The 14,561-nt window shown below is 38.0% G+C and overlaps 1 protein-coding gene across 22 annotated transcripts in view; it reads left to right on the top strand.

Annotated features, from left to right (window-relative positions):
• Positions 1-14,561, top strand: part of DST (dystonin) — a 493,789-nt gene that overhangs the window by 420,435 nt on the left and 58,793 nt on the right. For 19 of the 22 annotated variants that reach the window (XM_049652833.1, XM_049652831.1, XM_049652828.1 and 16 more), the window contains 7 exons: positions 526-685; positions 886-1,212; positions 1,718-1,802; positions 3,014-3,255; positions 4,160-4,366; positions 14,046-14,165; positions 14,366-14,473. In XM_049652833.1, the coding sequence (XP_049508790.1) occupies positions 526-685; positions 886-1,212; positions 1,718-1,802; positions 3,014-3,255; positions 4,160-4,366; positions 14,046-14,165; positions 14,366-14,473 (1,249 nt within the window). The remainder of the gene's footprint in view (positions 1-525; positions 686-885; positions 1,213-1,717; positions 1,803-3,013; positions 3,256-4,159; positions 4,367-14,045; positions 14,166-14,365; positions 14,474-14,561) is intronic. The other 3 variants (XM_049652835.1, XM_049652840.1, XM_049652847.1) reach the window with 1 other exon arrangement.

The raw sequence follows: 14,561 nt of genomic DNA, 5'->3' as shown, positions 1-14,561 counted from the left end.
TAGACCTGGCACACTACTTTAGTAGGAGTCACTATTCATTCCACTATGGGGGGAGCTACAGATGGTCTTCAAAATTTGAATCCAATTTTGACCAGTTGATTAAGTAAGTCCCAGTAACTGGTGCTCTGATTGAAGTGAATTAATATATAACACACTTAAAACAGAGGCTTGGCAGAGCATATGTGTTCAATAAGTTTTTTTTTATTGTCATCATTGTCATTATTATTGCTGCTATTGTTATTATGACATTACTATTATTATTACATAGCTATTATTGTGTTGTAACCAGATTTCTTAAGAGTTTCATAAGATTTAGCTGCTTGGGATTGGCCTGTGCTTCACCTTTAATTTTATTTAATAGGATAGCTATTTTAGCATGTCCTTTAAATGTGACAGATCTTAATTTTAACCTTAGTTGCTTTCCACAAAAAAATGTTTAGAATGCAGGAGACTGAGTAAAGAAGTTTGTTGACTATTTCACACATTCTTCATCCCTAAATGACCTTTATCTTGGCACATTTATAGGAATCGTCAGTTGGAAGGTATCTCAGTGGTAGCACAGCAATTTCATGAAACCCTAGAACCATTGAATGAGTGGCTTACAACCATAGAAAAGAAGCTGGCGAACTGTGAGCCCATAGGAACCCAAGCGTCTAAACTTGAGGAACAAATTGCACAGCACAAAGTAAGATAACCATTGCACGTTAGTAAGATTCAGTTTTCCATTTCCTTTGTGGTTTTATGTCATAAATTTGAGTTATGTACTGTTGTGTTATGCATAATTGTAAACTAAGCCCATTTCAAATGTCATTCTTTCATTTGATTTATGTTTTCATTTTTATTTGTCCATCCTTTTTGTTTCTCTTTTCTTAAACTTTATTTTAGGCCTTAGAAGATGACATCATCAATCACAATAAACATTTACACCAGGCTGTTAGCATTGGCCAATCCTTAAAGGTTTTGAGCTCCAGGGAGGATAAAGATATGGTGCAAAGTAAACTAGACTCCTCTCAAGTGTGGTACATTGAGATTCAAGAGAAAAGTCACAGCAGGTCTGAGCTCCTCCAGCAGGCCTTATGTAATGCTAAGATTTTTGGGGAAGATGAAGTTGAGCTGATGAATTGGCTGAATGAAGTACATGACAAACTGAGCAAGCTCTCAGTCCAGGATTACAGCCCTGAGGGGTTATGGAAGCAGCAGTCTGAACTTCGGGTATTTTTATTTATTTTATTTTGTTTTATTTTATTTTGTTTTTTCATTTCACTTGTCATTATTTTCTAAGTCTTTCTCATTTCTGGATTGTTTTATGTTCTTATGATTTAGGGGAATTGCTATACTCAAGAAAAGACTTTGCCTATATATACAGATTACTTCTAATGGAGTCACTTTAAAAAGAGATTGAATTTATCCAATAGCCAGATTCCCCCCTTTCCTTTGCTATTTTATTGTTGTACATGAAGACTCATAATTAACTGGTAGTCCAATATCTTCACATAGTCTGTTTTCTGAAAAGGAGAGAGCGTGTGAATTAGGGTAGATGAACATGGGCCATGGTGGTTTAAAGAGGAGGCGAAAATAAGGGAACAGGGATTAATAGTTGAAAATGGGAGGTGTCTACTTAAATCTCTATGAAACACAGAGTTCTCTAAGATTAACCAAAGCTAACTGTGATTTTTTCCCCCCCCCCGCCAACATAAAAACCGTACCTGTGTCTTAGGTTCTGCAAGAGGACATCCTACTCAGAAAACAAAATGTAGATCAGGCATTACTAAATGGTTTAGAACTACTGAAACAAACAACAGGTGAGAATCTTTCAAATCAGATCATCATGCAATTAGCATTGTTGCATTGCTTTCTAAATATTTTAGGGATAAGAGAAAAACAAAATCCTTTATAATTCTGAGGCCACTCCAAGACTTCATTCTGCAGAATTCTTTGAAGACTGATCCAAGGGGGTTTTGGGATATGAGCTCACTTTTTTTCTCATGATCTCACTTGAGTTCCTAATGGAAGTTGTGTGTATTACTCATAGCACATAGCAGGGTTACATTCATTTTCCACTTGCGGGAGGCAGTTGTTCTGCATGAGTACGCAGGTTGTAGACCAGTTTTTAAAATTTTAAGATAGTTTGCGTTCAGTGACAAATTCTCTGGCTATACACACACTTCATTTCTCCATGCTTACACTTACTAAGAAAACAGATACAGACTAATTCGTTTTAGTAATTCCTTTGGCCACAGGAAAGTTTCACTGTACCTGTGTCCATTAGCATCTGTGTTGAAGTATGGGCCAGTAACATTCATTGTGAGTTGCGAGGGGTTCCCTATAGTATCTAGAACCTTGAACCAGGAGTCTGAAGCCCAGGATGCGATTTCTCTGGGTGTCTGAAAATGAGGTAGAGGAGAGCGAGGACCTACTGGAATAGTGCAGATAAGTTTATTATTTTTAATATATACACATTCACATCCCATACACATGTACCACGTACACACGTGCGCACACATTTGCACACATACATATGCACATGCCAGACGCTGGTCTAAACGCTTTGCAACTATAAACTTGTTGAATTTTTATCACAACTTTATGAGGTAGATTCTTTCATCCCTGTGTAATAATGAGTAAACCAAGGACACAAAGAGGTTAAGGATCTTGTGCATGGTAACAAGTGGCAAAGTCAGTGTTGGAACCCAAGCAGTTTTTAGCTCCTGTGCTTGAAGTCTGAAAACACCATATAGTTAGTTGTGAAGGTGGTGCTTTCCCATAACTTCAGGCACTGTAGCCCTTTCCGGTTTTATATTGGCATTTTCAGAGCTGTTTAGATTTGCCAGAAATCTCGGGAAGGATTAAAACCTAGAAAAAGGCTTCTCTTGGGTCAGATCATCTTTGGAAAAATGTCTCTCCTCCCTCCCCTCCCTGAGAAAATCTCATCAGTGTACAATAATATCTGAAGAAACCCTCCCTCTAGCTTTTCTTTGCTTTCTTGAGATATAACGTGCCTTTGAAATTTTAGGTGATGAAGTTTTAATCATTCAAGATAAATTGGAAGCCATTAAAGCAAGGTACAAAGACATTACTAAATTAAGCACGGATGTAGCCAAGACCTTGGAGCAGGCACTGCAGCTTGCCAGGCGCCTGCACTCCACACGTGAAGAGCTCTGCACCTGGCTGGACAAAGTGGAGGTGGAATTACTTTCATACGAAACTCAGGTTCTGACGGGAGAAGCAGCAAGCCAAGCCCAAGCGAGACAAAAAGTAGGCTTTTATTTACGCATTTTGGATCCATTTGTTACCGTTTAGGGTGATAGTCTCGTGTCGTTACTAATATGCTGAAGGATGCCTTGATGGGGACCCAATAGAAATTGGCAGGAGATCAATTGTGTAACACTTCGAAGAGCCCAGAGATGAAAGCCTTGCATTTATAATTTGTTTCCAGAGTCTTATGGTTGGGAGTATAGTTTATTACACAAGAGACAGAATGATGAAAACAGAAAGAAAAAAAAAAGTCATTGTTTCAGAGATACACATAATTTGCTTAGAACAACAATATTTATGTAAGATAGATGCGTAGCATGAGGTAGCTTTTCTACTTATATTGCAGAAGTGGTATTCTGTCATGCTGGTTTTCTTTTCAGAGGTAGCCTCTGTTTTATCATCCCTGAAGTATGATCACATGTGGGTGGAAGGGAGCCGGGGAGGTCAGGCTCACTGAGCCTGTAATGATTCAACAGGGATGATTTAAAGCCACTACGTACTCATTTTGAGGGTCACTTAGTTCTGGCTTGGACTTTACTCTTTATTTTACTTTCCTAGTACCTGATTACTTAGAGGTTACCAGAAAGCAAAGAATAATACATGTGAACCTGCTTGGTTTTGTTTCCCGAATTTTAAACATTTATATTAAAGTTCAAAGATAAAATCTTTGCCGTGTTGACAAATGAATTGTTCTTTGGAACTCCTCAGGAAACACTTTTCCTTTTTACAAAATAGCTCTAAATAGCAAAGGTTTCTAGAACTTAACTGAAACTCAGGGACCAATGCCTGGCATAATTGACCTGCAAAGGATGTTAGCCCCGAGGACAGTTAAAGGAAAAGCCTGTTCTAACTCTTAAGCTAGTATTACCCACAGATTTGTATCTTTTCTGAATTCTGTTTTCAGGAACTGAAAAAGGAAGCTAAGGACAGCAAAGCCTTATTGGACTCCCTTAACGAAGTGAGCAGTGCTTTACTGGAGTTGGTACCCTGGAGGGCGAGGGAAGGACTTGAAAAAATGGTGGCCGAGGACAATGACCGCTACCGATTAGTGAGCGACACCATCACTCAAAAGGTGGAGGAGATCGATGCGGCCATTCTGAGATCACAGCAGGTAGGGACAAGCGGTTTGTTGTCTAGGCAATAAATTTCCCCCAGTTGTTCTCAGAGCCTTTACCTGAACAAAGATTTCTATTAATAGTGTTTCCATTCATTTGTTATGCTTCAAAAATGAAAGGAGGGATTTGAAAAGATTTTGGGTTACTTCGACATCTGAGTGCGAGGCAGGGCAAGGCTAATCTGTACATTGTTAACAGCCATCTGCCTCATTGTAGCCCAGATTTATACCCTTACCAAATCGGTCACTGGGAAGATCAGCCCTGCTTTCCAAACAAAGTGCTTTTCGCTTACATATATGTGAATTGCTAATGCTAATTTTATGCCTTGGCTAAGTCTAATCTGTATGTGAGTAAATATTTTGAGTTATCACATAAGTCCACACTGACTATTCATTTACATACAGCAATGGCAAAGAGAGGCTGTGTTCTTTCTAAAAAGGAAACAGTCGTGTTGGCGATGTGGTGTTTTTTCTGGACTGAAGGGGGGGGGGGCGGTGGGAAGGGTTGTTTCTGACCTGTCTGTGACTCATGCAGAGTTTAGAGTTCCAGAGAGTTTTGTAGGCACCCAGCCCTCACCACAGCTCCGTCAGAAAACTCTGGGTTATGAGTGGGGTCCTGGAAATAGAAATTTATAATATGTGTTTTGATTAACTTTTATTGACTATCTCGGACTATTTACATTAAGTCATCAGACTCTTACTGCAGACCTTCTGTGACAGGATTAGTGTGCTATTGCAGGGTACTTCAGAGCAGAGCTCTGGAAGGCACATAACTAAGCCTTTACTAATACATGCTGAACACCAGAGCCACAAACCAAGCAGATTGTGTGGGAGCATCCAAAATTAATTTTCTAAGGTTGCTGTAAAAGTGTAATTTATATAGTTCTATATTATAATTTATGTGGCATAATGCCTCACTCCTCATTTCAGGGCCATGCTCTAGAATCACAAAAGCTGATGAAATACAATGATAGCAGAAGGCCTGCCTTAGAAATTTTTGTGAGGGAGAGCATTCATGCCTGAGGAATGTATTTGCATGACTTCAGTTTTCAAAGTTCGGCACAATCTGTATGCCTCATTATTACAGGAGGATAAATGCATTTATCTGTGAAGTTTATTCAACTGTATGAAAACACTGGATCTTTTCCCCAAAACTTATATCCACATTTCAGAATTGGCACTGAAGATTTCCCTAAATAGCAAGACTACTATTCTGTACTCTTGGAGTACGATTTTTCTTGAGAGGTTGACTGTGGGTGGTTAGTTCAGTGAAATAAGAGCATAAAAAGGGCAAGATGACAGGTTGAGCTTGTATTTTTTTTAATGTTTATTTATTTTTGAGAGAGAGACTGTGAGTGGAGGAGGGGCAGAAAGAGAGAGACACAGTCATTATAGAAAATTTTAAGATTTTCTGAAAGAATACAGGAAAAACTCATGGAAGAAATAGTGTGTAAACAATATGATCTCTATCCTTCCAGTCTTCCTTCTGAGAGAGGAAGACCTAGTGTCTTACTACCAATAAGTCATACAGCTAATGCTAATGCCATTGATATTTTCTGGTTGTTCACATGTTTCTAAACTCATAATTTTCAAGTTTATAAAGGAGCTAATTTATGACTGAAGTCATTTCATAACTTTGCTCACTTATAACTATTTGGAATTAGCACCAGAGTACAGTTTGGCACTAAAATATTTGTTTTCTCTTTTCACAATAATAATTCGTCTCTTCAGTATAGAAGAGATGGTGCAAAAATATCTGGAGACTCGGATGTTAGCCACACATTTTGTACTGTTTTAAGGTGCATAAACAGACCAAGCACCATTCTGTGTCTCTTCTCCATCTAAAACAATGGACGTGATCTGACCTCCGTCCCATCTTTTTAGACATACCTATAGTCACATACAATTTGTTTTATTAACAGCTACTCCTTTCCAAGTCCCTACCTTCAACATACCCACACCCACAAGTTGACAGGGTAGGACGTATGTCTTGAACACGAAGTGGTAATTTTTACATTTATAGATTTGATGCTTTGTTTCTTAATAACCTGGCTAAATAGATTTTAAATAACTGAATGTTTTGTTTCCAAGTAAATTTCTATTAAGATGTTTCACCTTTTGCCCGGCATTAAGGCTGTTTGTATACAGATCTACCTCCTATATAATGTTATAACCTGCTTTTTGGAATTCAAGAAAAGCATAGGGACTTTGTGAGTCAGGTCACTGTATACAAGCAGAGTATATTGGCTTCCAAACATCGATGAGAAAGATGTCTAGGAGTGCCTGGGTGGCTCATTCAATTAAGCAACTGACTTTTGATGTCAGCTCGGGTCTTGATCTCAGGGTCGTGAGTTTAAGCCCCGTGTTGGAGCCCACTTAAAAAAGAAAAAAAAAGAAAAAAAAAAAGATATCCAAGAAAACATAGAAAAGAATTAGTTTGAAAAGGACAGGGAAGGGAGCATGCAGATGTCTAGTAATTGGCATGACTTTGTAACCACCCTGTTTAAACATAGTTTTTAGAAAAGTTCTGATTTGATGTGGTTAGATTTTTTATGGTTATCCTATATTGATAGTAACAGTTTTGAGAATATGTGTCACTGAATTTTGAAATCATGGAGGCCTATGACAGAACCCTTTATAAATTTGAGTAGTATTTATTGCTGTTTGAAAATCATCAAACTGCCTCTATTATGGACAAATGAGTGAGGACTGTATGCATCTGACTCTACAGATTGGCAAGCATTGACATTCTGAAGAGAGTATGCTTTTTTATAAGAATTAGGCCCATTCGTTACTTTTAGGAAATATCTGAGGAGAACAAGTCAGCTTTAGTAAACAGTGATGGTGAGCTTTATAAACAAAACAAAACAGGTCTCTCCTTCTCACAATACATGCCATCATCTGAGTTAGAAAGTGTACATATTTTTGCCTGTTAAACCTGCACGAAGTAGCATCTTTTTGTTGCTTTCTTTTTGTTGCTTTCTTTCTCTAATTGCAAATTGAACCAAATGAGCAATGTGGAAATAGGGGGAGGCACTTTCGCTTAAAAGATGTGCAGACTTATAGCCTGAATTCACACCATTGTGATTGTTTTAGCCTCAGAGCAGTTCATTGTCCTTTGCCTCATATTAATATGCACAATTGTCAGAAGTTGCTAAAATGTGTGTATTTCACGGGATCTGGGAATCCCAGACACTCTTCAACAGTTCTAATTGCTTGGCTTGAGTGGCCATAATGACCCTTTTATATTAAAGGCACGTAGGTTGGTGATTTGGGTGCGATTAAAATAAGCAACTCATCAGGTCATTAGGAATCAGCCTTGGAAAAAAAATAACACCTGTTTGTTTCTTTTAAAGAACTAGTAGGAAACTTCCCCCATGGAAGTGAGATTAGTTTAGACCCTCCAGGTGTTGGGGGTGGGAAAATATGGGCTGTGTTATGAATAATGCAAAGCAAAATGGAAGGAAATGCTAATCAAGGAAAAGTGATAAGATCCTCAGCCAGGGGAAGGGAGTAAAAGGATGTCCTTGAAGTTAAGGTTCACTTATCATTTTGCCTTTCTTAAGCCTCTATTTCCACTTAAAAGAAACCCTCTAGATAAACACAAAAGTAGTTTGTCAGAGACTGGAGAAATGTTTAAGAAGTTAAAACCTAGTATTTATTGACGGTTGTGGTATATGAGCCATTTTTGGTGAAATTGCATGCATATTTTGAGTTCACGAAGCCTGAACTGTATACGAGCACCAGTGATAGGGCAACTAGCAATGCAGTCTCTGGGGTCAGACCACCTTGGTTTGAGTCTCAGCTCCAACAGTTACTAGCTGGGTAAGCCCTGGTAAGTCAGGTAACTTTTCTCTACCTCAGTTTTCTCAACTGTAAATGGAGTAGATGGTAATACCCAGATGATGCAGTTGTTGTCAGGATTAGAGAAGATACTGCATGTGAAGCACTTAGTGTGTTCAGTAAAATGCTGGCCATTATTGTTTTAGAGCGTTTTTCAGGAATAGAGATAGCCAATTAAAATGTCTTTCACTATTAGGGTGCCTGGCTGGCTCAGTTGGTGGAGTGTGCGACTCAATCTCAGAGTTCTGAGTTTGAGCCCCACGTTGGGTGTAGAGATTACTTAAAAAATAAAATCTTTAGGGGTGCCTGGGTGGCTCAGTTAAGCACCCGACTTTGGCTTAGGTCATGATCTCATGGTTCGTGGATTTAAGCCCCACATGGAGCTCTGTGTTGACAGCTCAGAGCCTGGAGCCTGCTTCGGATTCTGTGTCTCCTCTCTCTCTGCCCCTCCTCTGCTTGTGCTCTGTCTCTCTCTGTTTCTCAAAAATAAATAAACATTAAAAAAATTTTTTTAAATAAATAAAATCTTAAATGTCTTTCACAGTCTTGTTGGAAATTTCTGAAATACTGGTTCTACTATAATAAGAGTTATAGTAGGTCAGTGGTTAGATTCCACTGATAAAACCTAGTAGAATATTTCCTAGAATGCAATTACGGATGGTAATATTATCTACAATTTATTTGAAGTCAATTTCTGCTACTTGAGTGAGCAGTAAACAAGTTTATTAAAATTTGGTCTAATAAACTGGTTCTCCATATTGTTCACATTGTAAAATAAGCAGCCTTTATGGTCTATTAGAAATGTACACATATAGTCATTCGAAAGTTTATAGGTGTAAATAAAATGCCTTGCTTCCCTGTAAATTGCTTAATGAAGACCCTGGGGCTATTCCATTTGTTGCTAAACAATAAATATTTGCTAATTTAATTAAAAAAATCTCAAAAGACAGGAGGGAAATTTCTGCTTGCAGTCTTGTTTTCTTTTAGCAGAGCAAATATTTGCTTTGGTTGAAGAAACAGTGTTTTAGTTTCAGCTTTCCATTTTGGCAACTTAGATGGTATCCCCATACTATTTTTCACTGGAGTCTTTTTTTTTTTTTTTTTTTAAGAGAAAGAGAAATAGATTTAAACTAATATTAACACTAACAGGCTGACTTTATTTACTAGGACTGTCATATAAGTGCTGAAAATTGCCCGATCACAAACAAGCAGGGTGGTTTGTCACTTTGTTTTTTCAGGGACCAGTAGAGGAAAAAAGTCATTACTGTTAAATTTTATTCAGATATCTTGCAGCACTTGCACTCAGGTACAAAGGCCTGGACTGTTCTGCCCAGTTTCACATTTGTTAAGGGAATCACATAATAAAGTTTTACCTTGAAGTTTCATCGTATATATCTTGAAAGTGAATAATCTAACCATGAAGGCTCTTCTACTTGTTTTTCATGAGGATTTCTTTTTTCTACATTGAAGCTCCTGAATTAGTTGAAATTTTTTCCTTTCCTTTTCTTTTTTTTAAATTTTACTTTTAAGTAATCTCTACCCCCAACATGGGGCTCAAACTTGAAACCCCGAGATCAAGAGGCACATGGTCCACTGACTGAGGTAGCTAGCCAGGTGCCTTGAAATCTTATCTTTTCTTTTCTTTTCTTTTCTTTTTCACATTGGTGAATAATTGCTAATGAGTAGTTCCGTTTGAAACTAATATAAAAATTACTGAACCAGATTAAGATACAATTTTTCATATGGTCTTTCATATGGATTCTTTTCTGGAAGCCACATTGTTCTGGTTTGTCCCAGTAGCAGAAAAAGTAACGAATCAATGAAAAAAAAAACATTTATTAACACTACTGTCTGCAAACCAGGAGCCTTTTCAATAAGTTTTATGAAAAATGTGGCTTCGCTAAAAAAATAATGTATAAAGTTATGGGAAATACAGGAAAAATGAGTAATTCTGTTTGAATGTATAAATGTACACACAGTCATTTTAGAAGTACTGCCCTTATAAAGGAGCTCACCCCACTCTGTGGACTAAAACTCTGAATTTCTGTCTGGAACAAGTTCAGCATATCATTGGTCCTCTTAAATGTGTGACACTTGAAGGACAGCCCAATGTGGCAAATGTGTTCCAATCTGCTGTCCAGACACTATGTTAGTCTTAAAGCAGCCTGATTTTGCATCGTGTTTGTTTGTTTGTTTGTTTTGGTAGGTATTGGTTTCTATCAGATTTTATTCAGGCAGCAGTTTAAAGGTTGTTAAGGAAAGGTCTGTTAAGCCCTATCTCCTCCTTCATATCCTTATGCAATTGAGTTGTTTTTTTGTTTTTTTTTTTTTTTTTTTACACCTCTATTGTATTCCTGGCTGGGACCCATTAGTTACATGATTACTAAATTTTTCTTCTATCTGAACCATTGACTAAAAGAAACTGACCTGCAAATGGCATCAGTATTTATTTACTCATTCATTATTTGGCAAAGGTGAAAACAAGTGGGTTCATGATATATAGGAAAAAACTATAATAATTTATAATATTATTAAGTATTTTTCACTTCTATAATTTGTTATTCTTTCTTTGTGAGATGGAAAGTGTAACATTACTCTTAATCAGTGCTATTCAAGTCTGTGCCAGGTTCCTGCTGGCAGATTATTTCCTTATAATTAAGGGAAGTCCACTGATACACTTGGAAAATATTATTTAAAAATAAATTGTACCCCATGGTGATGAGGGTACAGAAAAACTTGCCTTGTGGCTGTATAAATCAGTATATCCTACCTGAAGGACAGTTTGGCAGTATATTATCTAAAAGGAAAATGTGAACTGGAGCTCACACAGAGGTTATCCACACAGACCTTTTGTTGTTGTTGTTTTTAATTAACTTTTATTAAGATACTTGTAGATTCACATGCAATTGTAAGAAATAAGATAGAGACAGTCACATTGTACCCTTTACCCATTTTCCCCAGTGGTGACGTTTTGCAAAAGTATAGTACAGTATCACAGGCAGGATGTTGATGTCGATGCAGTGAAGATACAGAACATTTCATCACCGTAGGACTACCTCATGTCTCCCTTTTATAGCCTCCCACCTCTGCTCCCTCCTTAACTCCTGGCAACCAGAAGTTATTTCTGCATTTCTGTAATTTTATCATTGTTTAAAATATTTGAGGGTTTTTTTTTTCCTACAATCTCTTTCTCTTCTCCTTCTGAGACTCCAACAACAGGAATGTTAGATCTTGTATTATAGTTCCACAGGTCCCTGAGGCTCTATTGATTTTCCTTTTTTTCCTCCAGTCTGTTTTCTATTATTTAGCTTGGGTAATTTCTGTTGTTGTGTCTTTTGCTTCACTGATTCTTTCCTCTGTGCCCTTCATTGATCTCATCCTCTGACCTTATTTGTTATTATATATTTAACTTCTAAAATTTCCATTCGGTTCTTTATATATCCTCTTTTTTTGCTGAGGATTTTTGTTGCTAAGGCCTTCTGATTTTTCACATTCATTTCAGTGGTGTTTAAAATTGCTCATTAAAGCATTTTTATCATTGTTCCTTGAAAATTTTTGTCAGACAGTACTAACATTTCTGTCATCTAGGTATCGGCATCCATTGATGATCTTTCTTTAGTTCAGTTGGAGGCCTTGGTTCTTGCTGCTAACTTAGGAGTTTTGGGTCGTAATTAAACTTTCCGTTTGGACTGGCCTCCTCAGGCACCACTCTGGCAGAAGAAGCTGGGGGTACTGCCGGGTACAAGCAGAGGTCTACGTTCCCCACTCAGCCTCTCGTGACACCTGACATGGGTGCTCCTCATCTCTGCCGGCTGGGAGTGGGGATTAGACCTCCAGCTGTTGGAGCAGTCTTTTCCAGCAGCTCGGTGAAGGTGGCTAAATTAACCACAGAGCCGTGGTGAAAATCCTGACTCTCCACTAGGCCTTCTCTGAACCACCCCGGAGGAGATAGGGAGGGGCAATTCATGACTGCTTGTGGGGGCTCCCCACATGATCTCCACTGATACTGTGGGCAGGAGCTTTGTTACTGGCCAGTGGCACCAAAAGTTGCATCTCCCTATTTGGCCTTCTCTGACATCACCCTAGCAACAGTGCCAGCACCTTGATATGTAGGCTCATGAACGCGAAAATGTAGGCCTTCCTTGGCATGAATGTGGGTGAGACCACAGCCTTTTTTCCTGTGGAGTCTAGACAGAGTGGTTATCGTTTAAAAGTTCTGTGTCTTGCTAGGATGCCCCTTTCCTGGTCATCTGGCTGAGGGGGCAGACTTCTCTTGGGGTTTTGTCTGTGCCTCTTGGTGTTTCCGGGTTCCATTTTCTCCAGTGTCCAGTCTAGGACGTGTGAGGCAAGAAGAAAACCCAGAGAATTCACCACTGTGTTGTTCCCCGGGCGCCAAGGTCCACAGCAATTGTGCTGTCTTCTGTCTCCTTTCACAATCTTATGCGTGTTTCTTATGTAACGTGGGCGTGTATGTAACGCCTGGGGATTTGTAGGTGTGCTTATGAGGAACAGGGAAAGCACATCTCCGTCTTCCCGTGAGTCTGCATTGTGTCGCAGAGTGTTTTAGAAGTATGAATTATTTTCTAACCTAGTATCTTATCTCTACTCTTCTCTCTCGTCACTTATATATCCCCTGCTCTCATCTAGATTTCCAGATTCTCTTGAAAAATTAAAAGTTCTGGCAGTACTGTAACTGAGTGCTTGCAATGTCTGTTTCCCATTAAATCTTCCAACTAAGGCCAATGTTAGTTACCATTTACCGTTGGTGCTTGTGGGAGCACTTTGCTCATTTATGATACCTGCTTGGTTCTAGAAGGCATCGGGTTCTGTCTCATGCAAGGTAATGAAGAAGTTCATGCTCTTTGACTTGGTAGTTAACTTCTAGGAATCTACCCTGAAGAACTAATTGAAGATGCCAGCAGAGATTTATATTTATTACAGGTCTGTTTATATAATAGCAAAAAATGCAGTGTGCCTAAATGAAAATATCCACGTATGCTAGAATACAATGATGTTATTTAAAATTCACATTTCAAAGAATATGACATAGGAAATGTTCATAATAAATGAAAGAGCAGTATATGAAACTGTTTATACAGTATTATCCCAGACCTTTATAAATCTTTTTCAACTTCTGGAATAAAATTCACTAAAATACCAACAGTATTAACTCCAGGTTTTAATTTTCTTCTGTATATTTTTCTGTACTTTATGAATTTCTACCATGAATTATTGTTAAGATCAGGAAAATAAAACCTCGTAAAATATTTAAGAACGCTCTTGGAAGTGAATTATTAAATGAGATATAAAAAATTTTACATGAGACATTTGCAGGTATACTCTACATACGCAATCATACTTTGCACATACATTTATACACACATAGTATGATAAATAAATGGGAATATTTCATGAGTTTTGCTAGGAATCTTATACGTCAGTAGTGGAGTGCTGTCTGCATACCATATGGATTAAAGTGATGAATGCAGTGATTGAAAGATGATACCCACTTTCTTAGCTGTTTAATTTGGATAGTACTCTTACGGAGGAAATTCTTATAACAACCAAAAAGAAGGTAACAGACTTAGCTGTCCCAGAATAATTAATGCCATGTTACAGATTCAATGTGTTTTAAGAGCGTGTGTTTAATTATTCTGTGGGAACTTCTCCTTTATAACTTGAGTCATTACCATGAATTATTTCAGGATGCCATGAAGAGATAAGCTAAAATTTTCCTCTTGTGTAATTAGGATATTTTAAAAAATCTTAGGTAGGTATTTTTCTGGCACCAGTTACAGGAACTTACTGACCTAATTATTCATCTTCTGTTTAGTTTGACCAAGCAGCTGATGCTGAATTATCCTGGATTACTGAAACCGAAAAGAAATTGATGTCTCTGGGTGACATCAGGCTTGAGCAAGACCAGACCTCTGCTCAGCTGCAGCTTCAAAAGGTGAAGAAGTACATTTCCAGTTATATCAAAATTGCTTGTTAACGTGCTCCGATCTAGAACGTGGGATTGCATGATTTACTTTACAAGACCCTTTTAGTGTAACTTGGTATTTTTAACTACTTTGCCTGATTGTTTTCATTTTAGTCACACAGCCTCTCTCTCTCTCTCTCTCTTTTTATCTTTATTCTGGTAAATCACAGAAATTCACCATGGAGATTTTGAGACACAAGGATATTATTGATGAGCTTGTCAAATCTGGACATAAAATCATGACCACATGCAGTGAAGAGGAAAAGCAATCAATGAAGGTATAATCTTGTCTGTGTGGCTGCTGCTGAGAACCTCAAATAAATAGCATGCATTGAGTGCTCAGTCCTAGAGCAGCACATTTTCTTT

The sequence above is a fragment of the Panthera uncia genome, assembly GCF_023721935.1.
Source record: "Panthera uncia isolate 11264 chromosome B2 unlocalized genomic scaffold, Puncia_PCG_1.0 HiC_scaffold_24, whole genome shotgun sequence".
Lineage (NCBI taxonomy): Eukaryota > Metazoa > Chordata > Mammalia > Carnivora > Felidae > Panthera > Panthera uncia.
This window is presented reverse-complemented; position numbering and strand designations above follow the sequence as displayed.